At 42.9% G+C, this 15,252-nt stretch overlaps 1 protein-coding gene across 1 annotated transcript; it reads right to left on the bottom strand.

The window, feature by feature from the left end:
• Nucleotides 1-2,790: 2,790 nt before the first annotated feature.
• On the bottom strand, nt 2,791-3,813 carry LOC119272246. The gene has a single exon (XM_037553769.1). The coding sequence runs from the start codon at nt 3,702-3,704 to the stop codon at nt 3,078-3,080; it is 627 nt and encodes a 208-aa protein (XP_037409666.1). The 5' UTR covers nt 3,705-3,813; the 3' UTR covers nt 2,791-3,077.
• Nucleotides 3,814-15,252: the final 11,439 nt, after the last annotated feature.

The following is a 15,252-nucleotide window of genomic DNA, read 5'->3' as shown; positions in this document are numbered from 1 at the left end:
CACCGCCCATGCCATCGCGAGCCGAGACAACCTCGTCATCGCCTTACTTTGCATAGTCTTAGCCCCGCGACAGCATTCGGCAGTGGTGAGCGAGTGGAGGAGAACATGGAGGGTTGGCAGCAGGATTAGGGCTCTGCATGATCCGCATGGGAGGCGATGTGGGGATGGGATGTTTTGTTCACTGTGAGAGTAGTAGTGGAGCTACTAAGTTATTTGCCTCGGGGTGCTACCACATTACCAATGCACCGTAGAGCTACCAATAAATAGTAAAAAAATGATGTATAGATAGATTGCAATATAATCTAGCATACCACAAATTTGAGATCAAAACACAACACATAAAACTAACAAAAAACCATAAAGGACAAAAATTCCAATCACTAATATATATAATGGGATATGAATGATCACAGATCACATATGGATTTATTTTATGTTAATAATCAAGACTATCTTAGACCGGACATATGAAAAATCCATTTGCAACAGGCTTAGGGTGAAAACCCATTTGTCGTGTGTAGCCACTGCCGACGGGTGAAATGGAGCGCATATGTGATGACACATTGTGAATGGGTTAGAAATGACCCGCGTGAGATAATAGAAAGTAATGCATAAAATTTGATGAGTTCTTACGTGCATTTGATAAGTCATTGCAGATGAATGTAAAGCTGGCCCATCTGCAGTAGCCCTTCCACCACTATAAAACATAACCTTAATGCATGTCTCGCACTTCTGAGTCCCTTGCCATTTTCCACGTACGTACCTTCATCATTTCTATCTTATCCACAATACTATATAATATTTCATTTTTGTTTTCTTGTAGCCAGCCATGAATGGTGACTCTGTCATCTTACAACATTTCACTTGGTGGTATGTGAGTGTCTTCATGCGGTGGTGGTATATGTGTGTGTTACATTCCACTTGTTGTTTAATTTCCTAAAAATGGCATATAGAGCATAAAAAATGTATGCCTTTGAACTTATGGCTGACATGCCTTACGTGGACATGCAATACTGGCACAATATAGTGTATCATTAATCTGATTGATAGATCGCCAACCATATCGGTTGAACATATGCACTTGGAGATGGTAGCTTTGTTATGTTCAACCAATATGGTTGGCAGTCGAGCAATAGGATTTGGGATACATCTGTTGTAACATGTAATCTTTTGTGTTGTTGTTTTAGCCATTTAATGTTTACCTTTTTTTACTTGTAGTAAGAATTACATGCTTTGTACTCCCTCCATCCCAAAATAAGTGACTCGGCTTTGTACTAACTTTGTACTAAAGTTAGTGCAATGTTAAGTCACTTATTTTGGGACGGAGGGAGTAGTAAATAAGGATGTGTGCAATTCTCGATGCATAGGTTGACGAAAAAAGGACTTGGGGTGAGATATTTCTTGGTTATGTTATTCAATTGTATTAATCATATGCATGGCTATGCATTTATTTGTATTTTTGTTTGACATATGCATGTGAACATTGTGCTTTGTTCTATTAAGTCTCTGCGTCAAATTGTTGAGGACATGTCAGTTGTGGCGTAGGCAGGGACTGGCAGGATCCATGTTCGGCCATGATCCCACATTTGTGCATATATGTGTTGTTTTATGCACTTAACCTCTCATGTTTTAGAAAATGAAACAGGTATTAGTTTTGTTATTCCGCCCCTGTTATCCAAAGTTTAACTCATCTGGCCGGCGTCCAAGATCTTTGGTTCCTGGCTCCTCCACTACACGTCAGTTGGGTCATCTTTAGTATTCACTTGGAGAGGAGATTAAGTTTGGATTATGGAGAGAAAGTCACCATTCTCTTTGATTTTTGAATGTGCTTGTTGATTTGTTTAGTTAACATTGTTGGAATTCCACACATTTGGCTATTTGCTCTGTGGTTACAATGATTATACTCAATGATCTTTGTATTGAACCATGTGAGAATGGTGCCATCTTAAAGCATTGGGGGAAGTCTTAAAAATGTGGAAATCTAGAATTAACTTGTTCACTTGTAGTATCGATTGTTACGATGCAACGAATCAAATGAAAGCTTCCATTTCAAATAGCATGCATGTTTGGACTGACATGGGTGCAAAGAATTGATTAAATTTTACATGTCTAAGAAAATCTTGCAGTTGGTCCTTGGCATTTATCTAATTATAATATGAATTTATTATTTAAATCTGAGTATTACAACATATAACAGATAGTTTGACTTTGATGTGCTAGAACTTTTGCTCATAAACATAAAAGATGGTATGAACTGTTATGCAACTATTGAGTTCGGTATTTTTAGAAGAAGAAAAAATTGTATGAAAGAAGAGCAACTTTTTTCTGTGATGTTCATCAAAGCAAACCCTTTTCTTTGATGTTCACCAACACAAGCCCTAACCTCACTATGAATATTCGATTTTCAAGTTAATTGGTGTGCAAATTTTAGGTGAATGAAATTTACCAAAGTTTCAGCATCCAAGAATTAGCTAAAGTGTGTTTATTACATGCAACACGCGAGTCACTCTCGTCTCGTCACATCGATCATACCCGCCATGTGATTTCGTATATGAGTAGTGTTATAGTACTAGTATCTGTGATTATGTATGCATTTAAATGCAAAAGTGATGGTTAACAAGCTCATACTTCTCTCCTATTGAATGCCCCCGTTCCATAATTCTTGTCATGGCGGTGAGTACTTAATCACCAGATGATTTGGACGGGAGGACGTGATTGCACGTTTTCAGTGGAGGAGCGTGGGAATACAAAGTGAACCAAGCAGTGCCTGGATAAATTGGATCTTCCCTTTTGAAAACGTCACTCGTGCATAATTATAAGCAAACCCTTACTAGTTCCAAGCACAAATTAACCCAGTAATGACAAGCTCCCTAAGACTAGGCAACAACAGTCGGTCGGCCTGCTGATGACAGAACTGTAAACAAGTCTGCAGAGAACTCATATTCTGCTGACACCTTTCACAATCATCATAACAACAAAAGTAGTATAGTAGTAATACTAACAAACCGCAGTTATATCGTGTGCTTAATCCCCTTTGATGGCTCCGCCGCACCTGACACGCCGAGGCCGATCTACGCCTAGTCGCGGTCGCGGTTCCGGTTGCCCGTGCCGCGAAACGGCAGCATCCAGCACGGGCTCATCTGGCGCGCCCCGGAGCACACCACGGCGCTGCTCTTCGCCGCGGGAACCTGATCGTCGTGGCGTCCGTGCTGATGCTGCTCGGGCGGCTTCTCCGACGCCACGAGCCACCGGCTGGACGACGACACCTGGGCCGGCGACGGCCCCGGCCGCGACCAGCAGGCCTTGCCGACGGCGAGCCTGCGGAACATGTCGGCGATGAAGCCGACCTTGATCGCCCGCTTGAGCCTGTACCGCTTCTTCCTGCCCTTGGCCGTGCCGCGGCGGGACACGTTGATGCCGCCGTGCTGGCGGAGCAGGTAGGACGGGGGCGGGGTGATGGCCGGGAGCGCGCCGCCGACCATGCGCGAGGCGTCCCTGGGCGTGCCGGGCTCCGACTCCCAGACGAACGGCACCGAGCCCGGCTCCGACCCGTAGTACCGGAACGACGGGTTGGCCCCCGAGCTCTCCTTGGTGAGCAGCCGCTCGTAGAACTTGCCGCCCTGCTTGATCCGGAGCGGGCTCTGCGGCATCATGGCGCGGAGCGGGCTCTGCGGCCGCGCCACCTCGCCGGCGCTCGGAGGCATCGCTCTCTGTGTGTGACTGGCTCGTCTCTCCGGAGCCAGAGAGAGACCGACCGGGCTGGAGGCCGGTCGACCGTAGTGCACCGGTGTAGTGGCTCTGTAGTAGCTTGGAGTGAAGGATGGTACACATGTAGCCGGAAGCGACGCGGCGTGTTATATAAACGGACGAGACTCGCTTGGTGGTTTGGTTGCCGGTCAGTCTCGTACTTACGCACGTACGCTTGCTATTGAAATCCAGCGCCACTTGTCCACAGAACTGCACGGTGGACCAACCGTACTTGCTCCATGGACTCCGGCCCCGTTCGCTAACGGTTAGTACTACCATGCCTAAGTACATATGTACCATACCATGCCGTCAAAAGTCTTGCTCTTGAACATGATTTTGGAAATTTTATCAAGCTGAGCTGAGCTGCCCTTGAAGAAACCCTATGCTTTCGTATGAGTAGACGTTGCTTGTTCTATAACTCGAGTTTGAGCTTTGTTCAAGCCGAGCTAAGCATTGTACCTAGCATGATGCCCACACATTGCTACAAAGTCATAAAAAACACTAGTTAGGTCACTCGTTTATCAGATATAAATGAAAGATGTTGGTGTCCGACGGCCGTTGCACGGTTCACGATTGGAAAAGGAACGGAAATGCAACGGGAGATCATGTGGCGGCCATTTGTGTGAGAATCTTAAGCGGCCATGGCGGGACAAAACTGCACTTCCAAATTAGCCAAGTTACACACGCGACTAGCTGCACGCTTAAATTGACATGTCATGGCACAATGATGAATTTGCTTACCGTTTGTATATCTTGGAGAATAGATGAAACCGACAGCCAAACCGAACCATGCAACAGGTTCAGCAACTTAATTTTTTACGTGCATTAATCTTGGCTACTTAGTAATTACATTGACGAACAATGTGTCGGTTAGCCTGCTTGTCCCACAAAAAACATTTGATGGAACTGCAGGTGGGATATCATTGTTTGCTCTGCGGCTGTTTCAAAATCGCATTGTATAGTGGCCAGCCTTCGCCAGAACCACCCTGGAGTATAAGTAGAGCATTTGAATTTATTTTGAAATTGCATTGGACAAATTATATAGCTGCCAGCCTGCCGCCGATTGGAACTTTGGTGTTAAGTAGTACTCCTGTCATGCTTATTTCCTTTGTTGCGCCATGGACCTGCTCGTTCGAAAACGATCACTGTGATTGTTCATCATTGCTTGACGAGTTCCCGACGTAGATGGCGCACTGACACTGCTTGCAAGAAGGAAACGGGAATGCCGGATGAGAAGTTAATGCACGTTCTTGGTCCTTTTCATTCCCCCCCTGCACCGCGCAACAAACATGGCATTTTTCTGATTTTATTTGGGGGCGACGAAGGTTCCACTCCAGTATTTCCGAGCAAGCTTTGTATTATTATTTTGGGTGGAGAAAGTTCAGTTCGAGTATTTGCTAAGAAGTTTTGTGTTGACCAAACTTTTAGGGTTTCTTTGATTCGCAGGATTCTAAAAGCAAGGGCGATAAGAAAAACATAGGATTGAAATCCCATGCTTATCTCAATCCTACAAGATTTTGATTTGTTTGATTGCATTGCAGAAAAAACAAATGTTTGACTCGGAGTTTCAGGGAGAGCTAATGCTTATGCTTATTGGGTATTTTGGTTTGACACTTCTTCACGCTCAAAAAGAAGATAGCTACGTCTGAGCTAAACTTGGACATGGAAGTCTTCTTTCGCTTAGGATGAAGTAAAACCAAGCGCATGAGCTTATTATCCCCCGTGTGGCGGCATGGGAATGTCAAAAGAAAAGGGGTGGAGTTTTTCTCGCTTTTGGCATAGCGGACCTCCCAAAATGGATGCTAAAATTCCTACGTAGTGTAATACAAAGAAGTCTGTAGGAAAAATTCTATAGGATTCAGTACTATTAATCAAAGGATCAATAAAAACCCAAGGAAACTAATCCTTCAAAATTCTATGAAAATCCCCTTTTTAACAGTAAATAGAAATTCTATGAAAATTATTTGACTCAAAGGAACCCTTTGTAGGACTACTTCTCGCACGCTGCAAGGCTTAACTCGGTCTTGCCTCTGGCGTGGCAATACTGAGCCCGCCGAAAGTACTGTAGTTATCGCCCGACTTTTAATTCTTTATAGTTTTCTTTAATGGGGTTTCACTGTTTGCATTGGTTTCCTCAGGGGCGGAGCCAGGGGGATGAGCAGGGGCCTGCCCCCCCTCCCCCCCCAATGATCAACAATTTTAGTAGAAGCAACTAGTAATTATCAACAAGATTCGATCAATATACGTACTCGGCCTCCCCTATACTCGAATCCTGGCTCCGTCACTGGGTTTCCTTATGGTTCTCTTCATTTTCTCTATAGTTTTCCTTGGTTTTTATTTTTACTTATTCTTTTTCTTTCTTTCTTCAGTTTTCTTTCTTTCCTACTTTGGCTTTCACCGGTTTCCTTCAATTATTTTGCTTTTATTAACGCATGTCTACTATTTTCATACGCGTTACAAAATATTATATACATTAGGAACAATTTTTATACATGTGTAATATTTGATAAATATATTTTTTGATGTCTACTTTTTTAATACACACTGTAATTTTTTGTATACATCAGAGAATTGTATATGTATACATCAAATTCATGAAAACATTTTTTCCGAATTTTGATTTTTGATTTTTTTTCAAATACATGTCAAGCATTTCTCAAATGCTCATTGAACATTTCATTTTAACTTCACATTTTTTTGTACATTCTATAAACAGTTTATTAAAATGTCACAAACATATTTTTGAAATATGTGAACATTTTAAAAATAAAATGTTTTTTTTGTGAAAAAGGATCAGATATTATAAAAGTTCACCCGAAGTATCAAACATAATAAAATTTACATCGAATTTCCAAGACTACTTAAAGACCACTATTGCCGCCAGCACTAGCCACCGACTGGCATTTGTCGCCTCTCCCAGCTTGACCTTATCAGTGAGAGTTGGGAAGGCTTTGTGCACGTGCCCCTAAGGACCAACGCGCTGGAGCTGTTGTCGTCACCGCCAAATTCTTGCATAGATCTGTAGCACCTAACACAAAAATAGTCACCACATGATGAGAAACCCTAACCTCACAGCCCCAAGGGAGACGACAGAAATATGTGTCGAAGCTCCATCGACTATGCCCAAACGGACGAACTCGAGGAGAATCAAAGCCCAAAAGATAAACTCGAAGAAGAAGCGCAACCATCCGCATGAGCACCGAATAAACTAAACCTAACCTAAACTACTAATCTGAGAGAAGGCACCGGAATTCCCCTCTCCGCCAACAACCGTTAGAGCGGCAGGCAAGGGGGGGGGGGGGCGAATCAACGGGCTCGTTGGTGAAGCCTGGAGGGGAGAGTTTGACCTTGCCACCTAGGGTTAGGGAGGAGAACGAGAGGAAGTCACGTAGGATATGTCGCTGTTTCGGATGTTAAAAACTTTTTTTTTGAATGGTATGAAACATTTTTTCTAATTACACTGACATATTCTTACATTGTATAATAATTAATAAGCGCTTGACCATTTCTGAAATGTCACAAAAAATTGAATGCTATTTGTAAAACTTCACTATCAAAAAAATGTGTTAAAATTTTCAGTAAATTTAGGTTTATACACACTAACGTTTGCCAAAATGTATATAAACAAAATAACGAATGAAAAAACAGAGAAGAAAAATAAACTAACATGTAGGTAACCATTTCTGGGGCGGGGGCATTTTTTTTGTTTTTTCTATTTTTCTTTTCTAATCTTGTTTCTTCTTGCTCTTTTAAAAAAATCAGAACTAAAAAAAGGCCCAAGTTACAAAATGTTCTCAGATTTTAAAAATTGTTGGTGTAATTCTTAAATGTTCGAGGAATAAAAAAATCATGAATTTCAGGAAAATGTTCGCAGGTACAACAGAAATGTTTATGAATTCAAAGAATGTTCATGAATTTAGAAAAATGTTTCCAAATTAAAAAACATTGATTCAAAAAACTATTTCACAAATATTACGGAAATTCAATTTTTTTATTCCTGTTTCGAATTTTTTTTGTCATTTAAAAATTGTTTGTGAATTTAAAAATTATTTGTAAATATTCAAAAAAATTGTGCTCGTATTTAAAAATTTATAAAAAATAAAAAATGTTCATGAATTGGAAAACAATGTTCCTGAAAGTAAAAATAAATAAATAAAACAAAAGGAAAAATAAAACACTAAAGAAAACCAACAAGATACACAAAAATTGAAAGAAACCCGTTGTGTGCGGTGGCAGGAGGGTACGCGCTGCCTAGCTATCCACCGCGGTACACGCGAAATTTGAGGCGTGGTATCCGCCGTATATATTCCTAACATTTTTTAAGGCTATATATATTCCTAATACGTCTTGCCTATAGCGCAGTTCTACTCGGCAAGCCCAATTCTCTAATTGCGCGCGAGTTTTCGTTTTTCGTTCGATTTTTATTGGGTTCTCACTGTTATTCTTTGATTTTCTTAGGGTTATTTTGGATTTTCTAAGGTCTAATTTTTCCTATTTATTTTTGATTGGTTTTCTTTGTTTATTTCTTTAGTCCTACTAGTTTACTTTGGGTTGTTTTTTTCCTTTTTATTTTTTTGCAAAACATGTCAAAAAGTTTCATACACATTTTATATTTTCAAAACACATGATCAACTTTTTTATATAAATCGAAAACATTTTTGTATATAAGTTTAATATTTTCCAAATACATGATTAACATTCTTTCTAACACATGCATTGAACTGTATTTTGAATATGTGTTAAAGATTATTTTTTTCAAATAGAGATTGAAGCATTTCTCTAAACAACATGTACAGTGTTTTATGTTATATAAGCATTTTTTTAAAATGTCACAAACATATTTTTTGAAACCCATGAACATTTTTAAAATATAATGTACAATTGGTTTGAATGGTCAATTGATTTTGAATTAGACGATTTTTTTACCTTTTATAAACATTTTCTCAAAATGCTATGTATATTGTTGAAACAGTTAACATGTTTTCACCACGATCTTTTTTAAAGCTATCAACATTTTGAAAAAAATACAGTAAACAAAAAAAATTAAACTATGTTAACATTTTCATATTCTTGAATTTTTGAAAGAGCATTCAGTTTTGAATGTATGTATTTAGAGTTTTTCAAAAATATAAACAAATATAAAATACAAAAAGAAATGAATGAATAAACATAAAAGAGAAATTAACTAACTAGGAAGTTGGGTCAGCCCAATACTAGCGATTGTGTGGGCTCTTCTTCAGGCTAGACCTTGTTCAGTCTCGCATGAAACCATACACAGATTTGCCCCTTATTATGTCGGATATTCCTATTTACAGCTCTTTTTGGCGATTTGTCTTTTTTTTTGAGACAATCACATGAAGCTTTCTTAATTCGTCACCACATTTACACGGACGGACGGAAGGTTTCCCGGGTGAGCTAGCCATACATGGCGGCCCGGTCCCAACTGTAAAGCATGCTTCGCTAGATTGTGAGCCTCGAAATTCGAGCTCCTACTTTCGTAAACTATATTACATGAAATAAAGGCATTAAGACCTAGACTAATATCGTGGATTATAGCACCATAGCTTGATCTGCTCCCTTCCTTGATCTCTTGTACCACATTCTTGCAATCTGAAGCTATGTGAACGTTCTGATTGTTCAAGTCCATTGAGAGGGCAATCCCTTCCCTTATCGCCATGGTCTCCAAAGTAGCAGGGTCGATCACCGTGGGGAATACGACCATTGACGCCCCCTGAAAGGTCCCATCTCCGCTACGGCTGATGGTCGCGACTGCCCCATGACGACCGCTGCGGCTAACGGCTGCGTCAATGTTCACCTTAGCATGATTCTTCGGTGGTGGCACCCAGACCTTGGCTGCCGGATGAGCCCTTGATGTGCCTGTTCTTGGAGATGTTTCAAGTGACCGCAGCTCTGCCAAGTAAGAGTTGATGAACCCGTTGATCGCATGTGGACTCTGAAAAATACCCTCATGGATAGCTTTCCGCCTGGCACTCCATATTGCCCAAAGTGAGACAGATAACCGCTGGAAGGCCTCAGTATCCAGTGCTTCGCTCATGGTAAATATCCAGCTTCTAGCATTCTCCTCCTGATTTGTGCTGATCAGCTCAAGCACTGATTCCGACGACAAGGCCCATGTACACCTTGACACAGGGCAGCTCAATAGGGCATGTTTCCAACTATCATGTGCTCCACATAAAATACAAGCCGGCGTTGTGGCCATATTTCTATGATGAAGGAGATCTTGTGAAGGCATGGAGTGTTGTGCTAAACGCCACAAGAATATTTTTAGCTTGGTCGGTACCTGCAGCGACCAGATATCATCCCAACCTCCCTGTCTTGCTGGTGTATGAGACGTGCTTTCACTCTCCTCCAGCCATGCTTCCCTCTCCAACTTGATCCTCACTATCATGCGGTATGCAGAACGTACTGTGAAAATTCCTCGTTTTTCCTCATTCCAGGCCCAGAAGTCCTGTACTCTTCTATGGCAAAGTGGTATTCTGAGTATTGCTTCTGCATCAAAATGTATAAAAGTGTTCCGTACAACCTCCTCTCTCCATACAGCGGAGCTGCTGTCAATGAGTTCTGCCACTCGAATCGGCGGATGTTGGATTAAAGAAGTAATTGGACGCTTGACACCGTCCCGAGGAATCCAGTTCTGCTCCCAAATCATTGTTGTCTCCCCATCCCCAATCCTTCTAATAATCCCTTGAGCTAGGATGTCACGACCATCCAGAATTGCACGCCAAATTTGTGAAGGATGAGAGCCCAACTCAGCCCCGAGTAAATCTGAACCTGGAAAGTATGCCGCTTTCAGGACTTGAGCACTTAAAGAGTCAGGGTCATCGAGTACTCTCCAAGCCTGCCTAGCCAAAAGTGCTAAGTTAAAAATCTCAATATCACGGAAACCCAAACCTCCCACATGCTTAGGCCGGGTCATCACATCCCAAGCAACCCAGCTAGGTTTTCTTTTACCTCTCTTGCTACCCCACCAAAACTGGCGTATGATGGAGGTGATCTTGTCACAAAGTCCACGAGGCAATCTGAAACATGACATGGAGTAAACTGGAATAGCTTGAGCAACTGACTTGATCAAAACTTCTTTACCACCCACTGACAGAAGTTTCTCCATCCGGCCTTTTACCTTGTCCCAAACCCTGTCCACGAGATATTTGAAAGTCCCATTCTTGGAATGACCCACATCAGTAGGCATCCCCAAATACATGTATGTCAATGACTCGTTCTGGACCTGTAAGATGTTCTTCATGCTGTCCCTCAAGGGTTGACTGCATCTCCTGCTGAAGAAAATTGAGGATTTGTCATGATTAATCCTCTGCCCCGAAGCACTACAGTAAGATTCCAGTAGGTTTGACACTGCATTGGCTCCCTCCACGCTAGATTTGAAAAGCAACAGGCTATCATCTGCAAACAGAAGGTGATTAATAGATGGCGTTGTAGGAGCCACTTTCACACCGACCAAAGTTGATGACTCAAAACTGGATTTCAGGAGGCACGGAAGGCCCTCTGCTGCAATCAAAAATAGGTAGGGGGAGATTGGGTCTCCCTGCCTGATTCCTCTAGTAGGCTGAAAACTGTCAAGCTTCTCTCCGTTGAACATAACTGAAAGGAAACTGAGGATACCATGCCCATCACAATATATATCCATTGCTGCTCAAAACCCAACTTGCCCATGATGGCTTGCAGGTAGAGCCATTCAAGTCTGTCATACGCCTTCATCATATCCAACTTCAAAGCACAAAAATTGTTATTCTTAGACTTGGTCCTCTTCATGAAGTGTAGACACTCATATGCACAAATGATATTATCCGTGATTAACCTTCCAGGAACGAAAGCAGATTGCTCCCTTGATATAATATCCAGCAGGATTAGCTTCAACCTGTTGGCCACAACCTTAAAGGCAATCTTGTATAATACATTACATAAACTGATAGGCCTGAACTGTGACAGGAGGGAGGGATTAGTGACTTTTGGGATAAGAACCAAAACTGTGTCATTGATGCTCTCGGGGCTTTCTTCCCCCCTAACAATCCTGAGCACCACTCTGGTCACTTCTTCTCCACATATGTCCCAATGACGTTGATAAAAAATGAGCTGGGAAGCCGTCAGGCCCTGGTGCCTTAGTTGGGAACATTTGGAAAAGCGTCGTTTTTACCTCATCACTAGTATATGGGGCACAAAGATTAGCATTCATGCCAGCCATCACCTTCCTCGGTACATGTTGTAGAACAGCTCCATATCATGCACGCCCTCTGAAGTATAGAGATCTTGGTAGAACTCATTTGCCAACACTTTCAACTCAACCGGATCCTCCACTAAAACTCCCAAAGAATTCTGTAGGGCCCTTATCATGTTCTTTTTTCGTCTTAGACTAGCCCGCAAGTGGAAGAATCTCGTGTTCTTGTCTCCAGCCGCAAGCCATTGTACTCTTGCCCTTTGCCTCCACATGATCTCCTCGTGGTGATACAACTCGACTAGTTTCTCATTAATTTTGAGCTGCAAGTGATTCGGGCCCGTCCTCACCGGATCATCTCGTAGCCGCTTCAGCTCCTGTTGCATCAGTTTTATTTCTTTGCGGACACTACTGAATGTATCACGACTCCACACTTGGAGGTTCTTTGACATGGCAGTTAGCTTCTGTCTCATCTCGTGTACGGTCATGCATGGCGGCCCCGACCACCCACTGGATATCGTATCTTTCAGTCCTTCGTGCGTCTCCCACATCACTTCATAGCGGAAGCTATGTTTAGTCGTTATTCTATCCGATCCGGCCCATTGCAACAGAATCAGGATGTGATCAGATGTTGCAACTTCCAAGTGTTCAACGCTGGCCAGAGGAAACATAGCAGACCATTGCGCATTGGATAGCGCACGATCTAGCCTGCACCTCGTAAATGTACCTCCTGCAACCTTCTTTTCAAACGTCCAAAAACGGCCTCTGTATCCAAGATCAAGCAAACCGCATACGTCTGTGGCCTCCCGAAAGGCTTGCATCTGAGCGTTACTGCGTCTCCCAACTCCTTCGTGCTCTTCCAAGCGTAACACTTCATTAAAGTCCCCTATACAGAGCCACAGCAGCGTACTTAACGTGCTTATATTTTTCAAAACATCCCAAGTCTGGTGTCTCAGGTTGGTCTAAGCTTCACCATACACACTTGTCATGCGCCATTTTTCCTTTCCCGGTTCCTTCATAGAGACATCTAAATGATACACGGAGTAACCCAAAACTTCAATCTTTATTTCTTTATTCCAAAACAAACCAATGCCTCCACTTCTACCCTGGCTATCAACCGCATAAGCACAGTCAAAGCCTAAAGTTCCTGCTAATGCTTCTACCCTAACACCATCTATTTGAGTTTCAATGATACACAGAAGGGTAGGGGTAAACTTCTTCGCGAGATCGCGAATTTCATGAACTGTCACGGCATTACCCGCTCCACGGCAGTTCCACACTAGGGCACTCATTATCCCCGGCGGCGCCCCTCGAAGGAGCCCGCCAACGGGTTTTTTGTGTTGCCAACACCATCTTTGCCTTCTGAGACCTTGTTGCGCTTCGAATCCCTCTTCGGGGGAGGGCTCAGCGGGGCATCACTATGCAGTATGAGCGCCAGCTGATTAGCATCTGAGCTTGCCGCCTCTCCTCTCATGCCATCGGTGGTAGCCTTAACTGCATGCTCTGTCGTAATCGATCTCTTTTTTCTATTCTCTTCAAAAGCCATATCCTCGCCAGCATCACCAGCCTCCCCTGTGTATTCATTACCATCATGCTCATTGCTCATCTCATAGGACTTTGTGCGACCACCGGATCGGCCACCACGGTGACCCCCCGGCATCCTCTACCTTCTCCAGGTCCCTTTCCAGATCGCAGGTACCAGCTAGCTCTCAGATCTTTAAATACCAGCGCCGAGGGAGGATGTATGACATCACCATGCTCCTTGAAAAGGTGTCCCAACATGCCACAGACCGCGCACCAGTCCGGCAACCTCTCGTACTTAATTCTGTAGATTTGGCGCTTGCCATCTCTAATCATCGAAACTGCATTCTTGAGAGTTTTATCTACCTTGATACGAACCCAGACGCGGTAAAAATTCCCCGTGAAATCATGTGATGGCTGCTCCACATGCAGTACCTCTCCCACCTTTGAAGCAAGTGGGCCGACTAGATGCGCATAGAGGTCAGGCACATCATGTATCTGAGCCCAGATGTCCACATAGTCAAGCTTGATCAGGGACGGCTTGGTGACTCCGTCATATGGCACTAGGATCACTGCGTCACCTCAGAAGTTCCAAGGTCCATCTTGCATGACCCGTTCCCAATCTCCTAAACATGTAAATTGCACAGTATACAGATTATCCTCTAAAGGTCTGAACTTTGATTCTTGCGCAATATCCCAGGCAGCTCTCATGTTGCGATAGAACCAAGTCTTGCTGTAGGTTTTATTGGTATTAACCCTAGCAAGGGCGACCCATCTCGCCGCCTCCTGTGGCACCTCCTTCTCATCAAACACAACGTCGTCCAAATCCTCTTCACGCAGCCCCAGCTCCTTCATCATTGCTTCAACATCGCTAACCGCAGATGACCCCGAGGCCCCGGTCGAATCCATGGAGATCACTAACCCGATGTAGATGGATCGGGCCTTTGGTGGAAACCCTAGCGCGCCGTCGAACAACCAGGGAGCGGACCAGGAGTGGGTAGCGGTCCCAATGATCACCCCTTGATCACTCCTCAGTCGTTTCCTGGCTAGATCGGCGAGAGGGAAGAAAACTTCTCGACGGCGGCGAAAATCGCCTCCGGGAGGAGGAAAACCCTAACTTGAGGGAAAACTATCATTTTTTTGCCTTTGATCCACTTGATTTGGCGATTTGTCAGTCGTTCACATGGGGAGCTAGGGATCTGGGCCGACCAGTTTTAGCACTCTAGCGTATATCAGATTTTGGGTAGCGTGTAGCACTAATTTTTTTAAATTACTAGATAATTGCACATGCGTTGCAACGGAAGTATAAACATTCTAGATTGCACGTCCATTATTATATCGATGCGCTAAAATCATAGCAAATTCTTGTATGCAATCGCCATGATTTACCTGCTATTTTATTGTTAAGCACTTATTTGGTAAGAATTTAATGACTTTTCAAACAAAATTTATTTTTATTTTTGTAAGTTAATAAAACATGAGATAATTAATTCTATTTTAGGGATAATGTATGGGAGAAAAATTAGAAATGTGAGAAAAAAATCAAAGAGGAGATAGAAAGAGTGGAACGTATATAAGGAAGGTTGAACGAAAGAGAGGTGAAATGGGGGAAAAGAATTATATGAGACCAGGTCTCACGGGCTAGCATGTGAGACCCACCTTGATGGATGACATGTGTCATTTACAAATCACAAAGCATCAACCCCACCCCTCACTTGAAATCAGGGGGGAGAGAGATTATATGCTTTATGATTTGTGAATGTCACATGTCATTCATCAAGGTGGGTCTCACCTGC

This window comes from Triticum dicoccoides, chromosome 3A, assembly GCF_002162155.2.
Source record: "Triticum dicoccoides isolate Atlit2015 ecotype Zavitan chromosome 3A, WEW_v2.0, whole genome shotgun sequence".
Classification (NCBI taxonomy): domain Eukaryota; kingdom Viridiplantae; phylum Streptophyta; class Magnoliopsida; order Poales; family Poaceae; genus Triticum; species Triticum dicoccoides.
The sequence above is the reverse complement of the archived record's forward strand: the minus strand, read 5'-3'. Positions and strand labels throughout refer to the sequence as shown.